The sequence below is a fragment of the Myodes glareolus genome, chromosome 5 (assembly GCF_982192425.1).
Source record: "Myodes glareolus chromosome 5, mMyoGla1.1, whole genome shotgun sequence".
Lineage (NCBI taxonomy): Eukaryota > Metazoa > Chordata > Mammalia > Rodentia > Cricetidae > Myodes > Myodes glareolus.
In genome coordinates this window covers 63,185,940-63,198,476 of record NC_142030.1, presented here as the reverse complement: position 1 = coordinate 63,198,476, position 12,537 = coordinate 63,185,940, and the positions used below count along the sequence as shown (strand labels likewise).

General features: G+C 39.8%; 1 protein-coding gene across 3 annotated transcripts in view; it reads right to left on the bottom strand.

Annotated features, from left to right (window-relative positions):
- The window catches only part of Dars2 (aspartyl-tRNA synthetase 2, mitochondrial), a 31,458-nt gene that overhangs the window by 17,089 nt on the left and 1,832 nt on the right, over positions 1-12,537 (bottom strand). For 2 of the 3 annotated variants that reach the window (XM_048421364.3, XM_048421361.3), the window contains exons 3-8: positions 10,002-10,068; positions 8,194-8,295; positions 7,736-7,831; positions 5,489-5,612; positions 3,708-3,754; positions 1,390-1,496 (exon numbers count right to left, since the gene is read on the bottom strand). In XM_048421364.3, coding sequence (XP_048277321.2) covers positions 1,390-1,496; positions 3,708-3,754; positions 5,489-5,612; positions 7,736-7,831; positions 8,194-8,295; positions 10,002-10,068 — 543 coding nt within the window. The remainder of the gene's footprint in view (positions 1-1,389; positions 1,497-3,707; positions 3,755-5,488; positions 5,613-7,735; positions 7,832-8,193; positions 8,296-10,001; positions 10,069-12,537) is intronic. The other variant, XM_085688022.2, reaches the window with a different exon arrangement.

The window sequence follows — 12,537 nt, the reverse complement described above, 5'->3', positions numbered from 1 at the left end:
AATACATGCCTCCAGAAGTCCATAGTGGCCAGAGGTGTTGGATCACCCTGGAACTGGAGTTACAGATGGTTTTGAGTATCTGACCTGGGTACTTGGAATTGAATTTAGGTCCTCTGCAAGAGCAGTACATCCTCTTAAGCCCCAAGACATTACTCCAGTCTGACTACAATGCTTACTGTATTTCCCTAAACAATATAACTTCTTTTTCTTTCTTGAGACAGGGTCTCTCTGTATATATAGCTCTGGCTGTCCTGGGACTTCCTCTGTAGATCAGGCTGGCCTTGAACTCACAAAGATCCCCCTGCCTCTGACTCCTGAGTGCTAGGATTAAAAATGTGCGCCACCACCACCCAACCAATATTAATTAATCTAACGATTAATATTTTGTAAATTTCAATATACTTTCCGTTTATATTTTGTGTTTTTCACAGTTGTTTTTATTTATTATCCCATTTTATTTACTAGTCTTATTCACTGGAGAGCAGAACTTTATTATTTATTTATTTAGCATGTGCAAGGGCCTGAGTTTGAGCTGTAGCACCACAAATAAAATGAAAAACTAAAGTTTCTTTTAAGGAGCAGCATTAATCTGTTTCATAGCCTGAATTGCCAAAACCTTGGGGGAAATTATTTGGGTCATTTAAATCAAGGCTAGGTTAGCGCCAGCTTTCTTTTTTTTTTTTTCCAGCTTTCTTTTTTGTTGTTTTGATTTTTAGATTATTTATTATGTATACAGTATTCTGCCAGAAGAGGGCACTAAATCTCACTATAGATGGTTGTGAGTTCACCATGTGGTTGGTGTTTTTAGATACAGGGTTTCTCTGTCTAGCCCTTGATGTCCTAGAACTTGCTATGTAGAGTTAGGTTGACTTAGAACTCAGAGATCCATCTGCCTCTGCCTCCCAAGTGCTGAGATTAAAGGCGTGCACCACCGGCAGTCCAGCTCAGAACTTTATTTTTAAGCCCCTGCCAGAACTACCTAATGCCAGCTTTCTATCTAATGCCAGCTGATAAACTTTAAGAGATGACTACTACAATTTTTAGGGAACAAGCAATCTCTAAAATTCATGTGCAAATTTTTACCTTCTCAAATCAGACACAACTTAAAATTTTTCTTATTACTATTGAATGACAGGTGGGGTATACAGGTGTGAGGGCACACACATGCAGGTCAGGACAACTTTGTGAAGTTAGTTCTCTCCTTCCACCTGTGTGTGGGTTAAAAGGATTGAGCGTACATCACTAGTCTTACGGTAGGAGCTTTTACCTTCTGAGCCATCTCACCACTCCCAGAGCAGACAAGTTTTGTCCCTTCCCTCCCCCTTGATCTTTCTTCTTCCCTTTTTGGATGAATAATAGCATTACCAAAAACCAAAAAAGCCAATTTACCTGTCTAGACCACCAACCATCAGAAGTTGCTTAAATTGTTGAGGACTTTGAGGGAGAGAATAAAACTTTCCAGGTTCCCTGGACGGTACTAAAAACTCTTTGGCACCCTTTTAAAGAGAGGGAGAGGTAGAAGAGAGAGAGAAGAGAAATATTACTGAAAAATAAACTAATGAAAAACCTAAACCAGGTATGGCAAATGCCTGCAATTCCAACACTCAGGAGACTAAGGAAGAGGAATAGTAAGTATAAGGGCATTCTGACCCACAAGCTAGACTCTGTCTTAATAAAACAAAACAAAGCAAAAAAAAAAAATAGTGCAAGTAAATACTTAAACACACCAAGGAAATTAAAGAGCAAAGTTCCTGATGACAGACAATTTCTGGTTCATCCTAAAATTCCTAAAACAATCTGCATACAATAACTATCTATCTATCTATCTATCTATCTATCTATCTATCTATCTATCTATCTATCTATCTATCTATTATGTATACAGGGTTCTTCCTGCACATATCCCTGCAGGCCAGAAGAGGGCACCAGATCTCACCACAGATGGTTGTGAGCCACCATGTGGTTGCTGGGAACTGAACCCAGAACCTCTGGAAGAACAGCTAGTGCTCTTCACCTCTGAGCCATCTCTCCAGTCCTATTTATTTATTATTTATTTATTTTTAGAGACAGAGTCTCACTATGTAGCTTGGTTGGACTGGAACTCACAGAGATCCACTTGCTCCTGACTCTTAAGTACTGCAATTAAGACATGTGCCATGACCAGCTACAGTAAACTTTATCTTTTTTAATTTATTGTATTTTTTTACGTGTCTGTATGTGAGTGAGCATGCAAATGTGCATGTGGGTACACACAGGCTAGAAGAGGGCATCCAAACCTCTGAAACTGGAGATACAGGCCGCCGAAAACCACTTGGCTTGGGTGCTGGAAACTGCACAGGGACCTCTGCAAGAGCAGCAAGTGCTCTTAACTGTTGAGCCATCTCTTTAGCCCCTACAATAAGCTTTAAATACTGCTTGTATATAGTAGTTATTAAGTATGTGTATGTGTAAACAAATTCTCAATTTTACTATTAGCAGAACAAATTTTGTGTATCATTGTACTTCCAAAGCAAGCAATTCTTTATCTAAATTAAAATAAAAAATTTATCTGCATTGCTGTTTTGCCTGCATGGATATCTGTGTGAGGGTGTTGGGTACCCTGGGACTGGAGTTACAGACAGTTGCCATATGAGTGTTAGAAATTTAAGATGGTTTTCTGGAAGAACAGACAGTGCTCTTAACCACTGAGCCATCTTTTCTTTTTCTTTTCCTTTTTTTGGTTTTTCAAGACAGGGTTTCTCTGTAGTTTTTGGTGCCTGTTCTGGAACTTGCTCTGTAGACCAGGCTGGCTTCGAACTCACAGAGATTCGCCTGCCTCTGCCTCCCAAGTGCTGGGATTAAAGGTGTGCGCCACCACCGCCCAGCCCTTAAATGTTTTTCTAAATGAAAAAGTAGGTATTTCTTTGTTTTTGAGTTTAGGACCTTGAAGATGTTACACAAACACTGTACCACTGAACTATATACCTAGTATATAAACTCTTGTTTTTTTTTTTAAGATTCATATATTTAGTTTATGGATATGAGTGCTCAATCTGCATGTATGCCTGCATGCCAGAAGAGGGCATCTGATCCCACTATAGATGTCTGTGAGTCACCATGTGGGTGCTGGGAATTGAACTCAGGACCTTTGGAAGAGCAGCTGGTGCTCTTAACTGCTGAGCCATCTCTCCAGCCCCTAAACTGTTTTTTTTTAAAGTCTGTAGTGAATAGTTATTAAATATCAGTGTTTTTGTTGATTTTGTCTTTTTAAAATCTCAGTTCCTTTTTGACAGGATCCATGTAGACACAGTCTCAAGGTTGTGATCCTCCTGCTTTAGCTTCCCAAATGCTGGTCTCTCAGGCATTCATTATCTCGCTTGGTTCTTTTTTTCTTATTAATATGGCATTTGTTTTCCTTGTGTCAAATCCCAAGCCAACCATTTTCTGTGGAGACAGATCCTTTTGCCTAAGGGTGATCTATCTTATTCTCTCCATCAATGAAGGATCTGTCTCTGCTCCCCATCTTTCCCATGTAGCTAGCTATTCTTCCCGGTATATTCTTTTTCCTGTACTTTTTAAGGAAGTGGGCAGAAAATAGCCTAGTTGATGTCAAGATCAGGAGGTAGCAATAAAAGTAAATAAAAATGAGCAAAGTGATAATAAAGGCAATGCAATCACTTTTATAATGAAGAGGATATTAATAGTAAGATGATAAGTAATATACATACCCCTGGAGTTCTCTTAAACAATGTTGGGGTTTCTACATCCACAAACCCTAAAAATAGAGAAAAAGCAGTTAGTACAGAGGAATTTGCCAAGTATGATTGTTGTAATCTGCTGGACTGGTCTGTCACATGGGTGCCCTGTCCCTTTAAAAGACAAGCTCCGCCCACTCCAAACCTCCCTTCTGCCAAGGCAAGAGGTTCTCCCACCTCCTCTCCAGTCCTCCCTCTCCCTTTCCCCCCACCCCTGCTCTTCCTCTGGAGAGGCAACTTCTGCCTCTCTTCCTTCTCCCTCTTCACCTCTTCCCTTCCCCCTCCATAACCCAGACAAAGGGACCTGCTAAGGTCTCAGGTAGCCTGCTGCTGCCCCTCACGGGACTGCTGCCCCTTGTAGGACTGGCCTTGGGTCCCACCTCTTTATAAATGATAACAATGATGTCAATAGTAAAGTACAAATTAGAGGCTCCCTTTAATTAAGAAGATGTCTGAAGTAAGACAAGTTGGTTTCCACAAATTCAAGGAGGCTAACACTTGTAATTCCGCTCATAAAGCTGATGCTTATGCCAGGGAATGATCCTAGATGTCTGATGGATCCCTGTCTACTGAAATGCTCTGGTGTTCCAAGTGTTCTGCTAGTACAACAATGATGAAACAATAAAAAGTATGCAGGAGTGCGCTACTTTAACTCATGGGAAATTTCAGACTTCCCAACAAATGGTGTATAAGCATGGGCATTGTGGTCTACACCTGTAAGCCCAGAATTCAAGAGGCTGAGGGTTCAAAGTCAGCCTGAACATATCCCAAACAAACAAACCAATAAATAAACAAAAGCTGGGTGAAGCTGCTCATACTGTTATTCTAGAACCTGTGAGGCTAAAGCAGGGGAATTGTTTCAAGTTACACAGTAAGATCCTGTACCCTGGACTGCAACAGTGAGGCCTTGTTTCAAACAAAAAGAAATTACAAGAACTTAAACTGTTAGAGGTGCGGATGTTGTTAGAGGAGGCCCAAAAATATGAGCCCATTTCTACCTTGTCTGACGTTCAGAGATTAAGGGGTTGCTCAAATGGCTCACAAGCATAGTTGCACACCCCAATGCAGGATGTGATTGTTTGTTTTTCTTAACATTAAAATAGTTCATTCAAGTAGGTCCATGGCATCCTGACAGGTGGTTAGGATATGCAAATGTACTTCTGCTCCTTTTGTAACTATGAGGTCACCTGGGGAGGGGCTGCCTTCAGGATACATGATCTAGAGCAGCTTTGCTATCTAGACAACAGAATGCTAATGATTTGATGTCTCAGAGTGATGAAGCCATGAACTGTTTGAGTTGTCGTGTATCACGTTAATAAAGCCTTTTGCTACCTCCCCACCCCCACCAGTTTGTATTGGGTATAAGAGCTATGGAAAAATAAACGCAGGTGATTTTCAGTAATCACTGGAATGCCCTCCCAGTATTATTCTATGGTTTCTGTTCTGTTATTCTTCACATGTCTCCATATTTATTACTTACATTTCTAAATTTCCATGCCCCTACCCTGGCAAGAGGTGTGTCAAGGCCAGCCCTTGAGAGGTTATAGGAGAGAAACTTACTATGTAGAAACAAACAAAGACTGTCCTCTAGTGACTGGAAAAACTAGCTACTCTGATAAACATTATTACCTTTAAAGGACATGTTTGTGACCCAATAAGCAACCAGTCTACACACTGATCTAGTCAGACTTTTGGGAATAGGTGACCCAACAATGAAGAGTGTATATAATGCAGCAGAATGGATTCAGGCTTACCGTGTAGATTGCAGAGATATTCCCGCATTCTCATGACTATCTGGGACCTCAGTCGCAGGTTATACTGCATTTGGAAACTTCGCAGGTCTAAGTACCGATACTGCAAACGAAGAGCCTCCGTCTTCTACAAAGATGAAAGATTTTTATGCTTAAACATTTTGGAACATTAAAAAAGGTAGCTATCTTTAATTTTTTAAACTTATATTTATTTATTGGTGGAGGGGTATGTATAGGTGCATGTGTCTGTGCTGAGTCTGTGTATATGGGGGCAGGTAGCCTGGGAGTTAGAGGCATTCATGGAAGTTGGAGTTCCAGGTAATTGGGAGCCACCCGCTGCACTTGTTGGGAACCAAATCCATGTTCTTTGTAAGAGCAACACATGTTGTTAACCACTAAGCCATATTTCTACTTCAGGTTTGTTTATTTTTAGGGCTGTAAATCCTTATATTTATTTTTTTACTGAAAACTAAAAAAAAAAAAAAAAGGAAAAAGAAAAAAAATTCTTTAATGTAGGTAGCTCAATTCTTTCAAACCAGAAATAATAAGCAATGCCTGTAACTTCTTTTTCTGAACATTTACTTTAGGAAATTTATTTTCTTTCTTTGCCAAAATAGGACCAACTTTGTAATTATATATTTTTTCAAGCAATAAACTTGAATATAAGACTTAGTGGTCATATAATTAAAAACCTCTCAGTAGGGCTAGGGAAATCAGCCTAGTGGTATTTCGTTGGTGTTCGGTTTAACGAAAGCAATGCAAGTGAGAAAGTTTACTTTGGCTCTCAGTTCTGGTTCAGCCCATCACTGCAGGGAAGTCAAGGAAGCAGGGCCTAAAGCAGCTGGTCACATCACAGCCTCAGCCAAGAGCAGAGTGCAAGAGATCAATGCACACATGCCAGTGCTCAGCTTCCTCCTTTTCATTCAGTCCAGGGACCAGGACATGAAATGATGCCACCTACGTTACAGGGTTCATTTTCCCACATCTATTAATCCAATTCCCTGAAGGCATGCTCACGGGCAACCTCATCAAGACAATCCCTTATTGAGACTCCTTTCTCATGTGATTCTAGGTTGTGCCAAGCTGACTTAAACCAACTATCACTGCTGGTAAAGGATGTGTCTTGTGAGCACAGGTGCCTAAATTCAATCCGTAGGACCTAAGGAGTTGGGTGCACATTTGTGATTCTAGCACCCTGGGGCTTTCTGACCACCCAGCCTAATCTACTTGGTGAGTTCCAGGGCAGTGAGAGACCCTGTCTAAAGGTAGACAGTGCCTGAGGAATCACACTCAAGTCCTTCTTTTAGCTTCCACATACACACATATGTGCACATGCATACACACAAACACCTTAGTAGACTGGCTTAAAAAGTAGAACTAGGCTTAGTGGTGCCTGCCTTTAATCCTAGCACTCAGAAGGCAGAGGCTCTCTGTGACTTTGAGGCAAGCCAGGTCTACAGAATGAGTTCCAGGACAGCCGGAGCTACCATAGTAAGACCCCGTCTCCAAAGCAAACAAAATCAACCAACCAAACAAACAAAAAAAGGTATATACAAGTCTAATTGTGACAAAGTTAAAAATTATCTAGATACACTTTTTTTTCTTTTTCTTTTTTTTAAATTTGGGTATAATCAGTGCTGACTACCTTTATCACACTTTGAAACTTTTGGCTAAGATCATCCTAAATCTGAAGCTGGAGAGATGGTTCAGTGGTTAAGTGCACTGGCTGCTCTTCCAGAAGACCTGGGTTCAATTCCAAGCACTCACATGGGAGCTTACAACTGTCTGTAACTTCACTCCAGGGGATCTGATACCTTCACCCAATGCACATAAAATAAAGTTTAAAAGAAAAAAATCATCCTACATCAATAATTCTATGGTTGGCAAGTCAAGAATTGCTCTAAGCATATATTTTTTTACTGTTAGCAGTTTCAACTTAATAGGAAAAAGATTCCCCTATGCAACTTAGCCATTTCCAAGCCAGATATAAATTTTCTTTCAACACTTTAAACAATAGCAATGGAAAAATTTGAACAACAGAATACACCAAGTCTTAAAGTCAAAATACATTTCAACCTGTCTGGACTCCAAGAGCATAAGTTGTCAGTATTGTAGAATTCATTAGGATAATTGATAATAAAATACTCATCTTATAGAAGGTAAACTTCTTTAAAAAAGAAGTATTTAAAAAATGATACTTTTTGATCATCACTTTTTGGATACTGGATTGTATTAATGAGAGGCCCTCACCTTCATAAAGTCTTTAATCTCAAAGGGTAGCTTCTTGCAGGCATTCAGGAGCTCAGCTGTTTTAACTCTGATTTCAATCTCACCTGTTGGCATTTTCTTAGAAAAAAAAACTATTTTAGAAAATCATTTTTTCAGGACATGTATGCAATACACATTTGTAAAACACATGCATTTATATAAGATGTGTCAAGCTACACTGTAGGCTATAAATAATAAATATATAATTCTTACATTCTTATTTATATCTGTGGCTCCTAAGACCAACAAATATCATCATGTATTTGTCAAGGTCGACATGCCTCTTTGTGCACACTTATATGGGTGGTTCACATCTGTGAGTTCATCTGTGGAACTTAAGAACTTTAATTCTAAGTGTCCACAAGGAACTCAATCTATGTGGTTAATGTATATGCAGACACTGCAAATGCACAAAGACAGACTTTCTATAAACTACTAACTGGATTCTCTTGTCCTGGAGGCCGGGAGATAACTGTCCCAGTTACTTTCACCACAGATTCCACAGGGGCTTCACACAAAATCTTCTTCACAGACGCAGCCGACTGCAAAATGAGGGGGACAGGGGTCGGTTCTAAGAATAAATGAACTTACAGAACTCTTCAGTAAGCCTATAGTTTAGAAAAATGATATTCACAGTTTACTTTCTTGGAGCTGTCTCACTGATGTTATTACAAGCTTTGGTAAATCCCATTGCTACTCTGGCTCCATAGAACACTGCCAGCCAGACCACCAAGAATTCTCCCAACCTCTTTTCCTTTGACAGGGTCTCACATTGGCCTTGAACGCTCAGCCTTCCTGCCTCAGCTTCCCAAATGCTGAGATTGTAGGTATACACTACCTTGTCCACTGGCTACTTATTTTTCCCTTTTTTTTGAGACAGGGTTCACTATGGAGCTCTGGCTGTCTTAGAACTCACCATGCAGACGAGTCAGTCTGGCCTCAAACTTACAGAGATCTACCTGCTTCTGCCTCCCAAGTGCTGGGATTAAAGACATGTGCCACTATGCCTAGCTTGCCAGCTATCTTTATTTTGAGACACAGTCTAAGTTGTCTAGGCTGGCTTTATTTAGTGTTTGTATGACTGTGTACACATATGTGCACATGCCATAGCTTGTATGCAGAGGTCAGAGGACAACTTGTAGGAATTGGTTCTTCTTCTACCACATGGGTCCAGGGATCAACCTCAGGCTGTCAGCTTGGTGGCAAGAATTTTTACCCACTGAGCCACCTCCATGGTCCTAAATCACACCTTTGCCTTTGGTATACTTCCATGTATGTGTGTGTACGTGTGTACACATTATCTATATGTATTTCAGATAGGAACTCATGTAGTCCAGGCTGGTCCTGATGGACTATAATGATGAAGCTGGCCTTGAATTCTTGAGCTCATGCATCTGCTTCCCAATGATGAAATTTTTTTTTTTTTTTTTTTTTTTTTTTGTACCTGGAGGGACAGCCGTGGGTGCTGGGAACCGAACTCTTATATTTTTGGTTGTGAGCCTAGCCTTTAATGGCTGAGCCATCCCTCCAGGCCCCAATGATGAGATTTTAAGTGTATGCTATTATGCCTGACTTATATTTTTTTTGAAAATTATTTTTAGGTTATGTTTTCCATAAATCTCATCTTCACATTCTGGGTCCTTTATTGATTTTTTGGTAGCTAGTTTACTGCATTTATTTTGTATGTGTGTGCATGCACAGGCACTCATGGCACACATGGAAGGCAGAAGGCAACTTGTGGGAGTTGGTTTTCTCCGTCTACCATGTGGGTTTTGCACTCACACTGTCAGGCATGGTGGCAGGCACCTTTATACTCTCTGAGCCATCTTGCCACTTGGGCTGCCTTCCCTTTTGTGTAGTTTTTTTCATATTAGAGAAACTGGCTCTTTGTCTCTGGTATTAGCTGTGTGCTTTATGTGAGTATAATATACATATGCCTGGTGCCCTAGGAAGCCAGTGAGAACATTGGATTCCCTGGAACTGGAGTTAGAGATACTGTGAGCTGCCATATGAGTATTGGAACTTGAACCCTGGTCCTTGACAAAGGCAGCAGGTGCTCTTTGCAAATCAGCCATTTCTTTATTCCCGCAGTTTATCATAACATAATGTTGTATATAATAGTAGTTTTCAGTTTTTATTAACAATTAACTTCTGAAATTAACACTTCAAATACACTGAACAATCTACTTAGCTTACACTACATCCTATCAAAGAAGCTCTTAGATAATGGTAGGAAACCTTTTATTACCTCATCCTGGGGAATGATAATTTGAACAAGACCGTGGCAATCTCTTAGGACTAAGAAGGTGTTTTGCCTGAATAATGGAAAGAGAAAGAATATTTTAGGATAAAGTCTCTCAACTCAAGATTTAAAGACAAAACCAGTAATAAAAATTCCATGTAGTTTCCTCATTTTTATAATTATGTGCTTTAATAAGCTATATTTATGTAACTATCTTATGACTTTTTTTTCTTTTTGAGGAAGGCCTTGTTGCCCAGGCTATCCATGAACTTGAGACATCGTCCTGCCTCAGCTAAGATAGGCATGGACTACCATACCTGGCCAAATTGTCTTTTTTCAACTTGAATTTTGATTAATTATTTATATAGTTACTAAATTGCTATATGTATGTGGTTTATCCATGACAAAGAAAATTTAATTTTTTTTTTTGAGACAAGGTCTCACCGCTTAGCTGTGGCTGGCCTGGAATTCATGCCACAAACTCTCAGAGATCTGTTTGTCACAGCCTCTCCAGTGTTCAATTAAAAGCATGCACCACCACTCCTGGTTAGAGTCTAAGTTTTCAAGTGTGGATGCTGCCAGCATCTCTTCTGAAGTGTCAGGGGAGCATGCAAGCACTTGTGTGCACGAAATTCCTCACAGAGACTCTCAGACCAGTGCACCAGGTTCTTAAGGCACCATGAGGAGTATGCAAGAAAGCAGAGGTTTCTGTTGAACTAGAAGTTGGGAATCATGGCAAAGAAAAGCATGAAAACTACTTTTAAAGATTCATCTTAATCTCAATTGTGTGTCTGTGTGTGGGTATGTGCGTGTGAATGCAGGTTCCTGGATGGCTAATGGCATCAAATTCCCCTAAAGCTGGAGTCCAGGCAGTTGTGAGCATGATGGAAGTGCTAGGAAACCAACTATGGGTCCTCTGCAAATGCAGAATTCAACCTTAACTTCTGAACCACCTCTCTAGCCCCTGAAAATGATTCTTCATCTTATCTGTCACATTGAAAATGGACTTCTTATATAAGGGGATTGAGGACTATAGATTTTGTCAACTATGGCTGTGAAGATAGTCATGAGATTTGATGGGTTTTGGAGAAGAGTTTTTTATTTCTCCCTGATGCCTTTCTTCTTACTTGTAGAAGACGATAAACCATCTTTCTCATTTGTGCTAGTATCTTACAAGAACTCAATGTGCTAAAATCAAATAAATCTTGGGAGTATTGTTGTGACACAGGGTCTGGAATCTTCTGGAATCTTCTTTAACTATACCCTGTGTACAAACAATGATGTACTCAGATGATGCTTTAGGGCTGCCTGACTTCTTCATCAGGCACACTGTACTGTGGTCACTGTTCTTGAAAGTAGTTGACTATAAGTCTTTTCTCTGAGAGAGCTAATGGTCCAAGAAGGAATCTGGGCACATCAGTTTTACTCAAATTGGGAGTATGGTTTTATTTTTCATAATAACTAACAGTTTAATTGCTGGTTACCGGATATGGTGGCACATGTCTTTAATCCCAGCACTCAGGAGGCAGAGGTAGGTTTATTTCTGTGGATTCCAGGCTAGCCAGCTACACAGTAAGATCCCGTCTCAAAACAAAACCACAACAAGAAAAACCAAGATTGCTGGTGGCCTGGAATAGTAAAAGGGGAAGGCAGCTTTTAACAGTTGCCCCCTTTAGGAAGAGGTGCTGGATTAAGGTGTGAAAGTGTCAAGAACACTGAACACCATTCTAGAGCTCACACTGTTGCTCAGGAGTACATGGAGTACCTGTGCAGAGAGTCTGAAGTACAAGGAGTTTATGTTGCCAGCTGCATTAACCAGTATATCACTTACTTTATTTTTGTTTGCCTATTCTTTTCTATAATAGCTGTAATCATAAAAATGGAATAAATTCTAAGAGTAAGTTTTTATTATTTAACTTAACTTAAACTGTTCCTTCTTTATTTTAAGTAGTTTATTAATAAAGGGAAACGGGATGGAGAGATGACTCAGAGGTTAAGAGGGTTTCTTGCTCCTCCAGAGTACTCAGGCTTGAATCCTAGCACCCACATGGCAGCTCACAACTGTCTGTAACTCTATTTTCATGGAATTAAACAATTAAACATTTTTTCTGGCATGCGCATGGTACCCAGACAAACATATATGTACACTTGCACCCATGCAGATAAAAATAAATAAAAAGCAAACAGAAAGGGAAAGAGACAGCCAATTTATGTTCTCTAGGCCTCTTGGATAGCAGAGGTATTCCTTTGTCCACATGCATGTGACTCTACAAGACATCAAGGGAATAAATACAGTTTAAAAAGAAATGCTCCAAGAATGTTACTATGGAAAAACTATAAGGGTCTACACTGTCACTCAGTATAGTGTTGACACAGTTATGAATAAGGAAGTTAAGGACAAGATTCTTGCTAAGACAATGCCTGTACTGAGAGTACTGAGTACTCTAAGAGCCAAGGTAAACTTTTTAAAATGGCAAATATCTACCCACATTTTGGACTTCTTCAATATGAATGAATATGCTAATATGCTTTGGAACATACA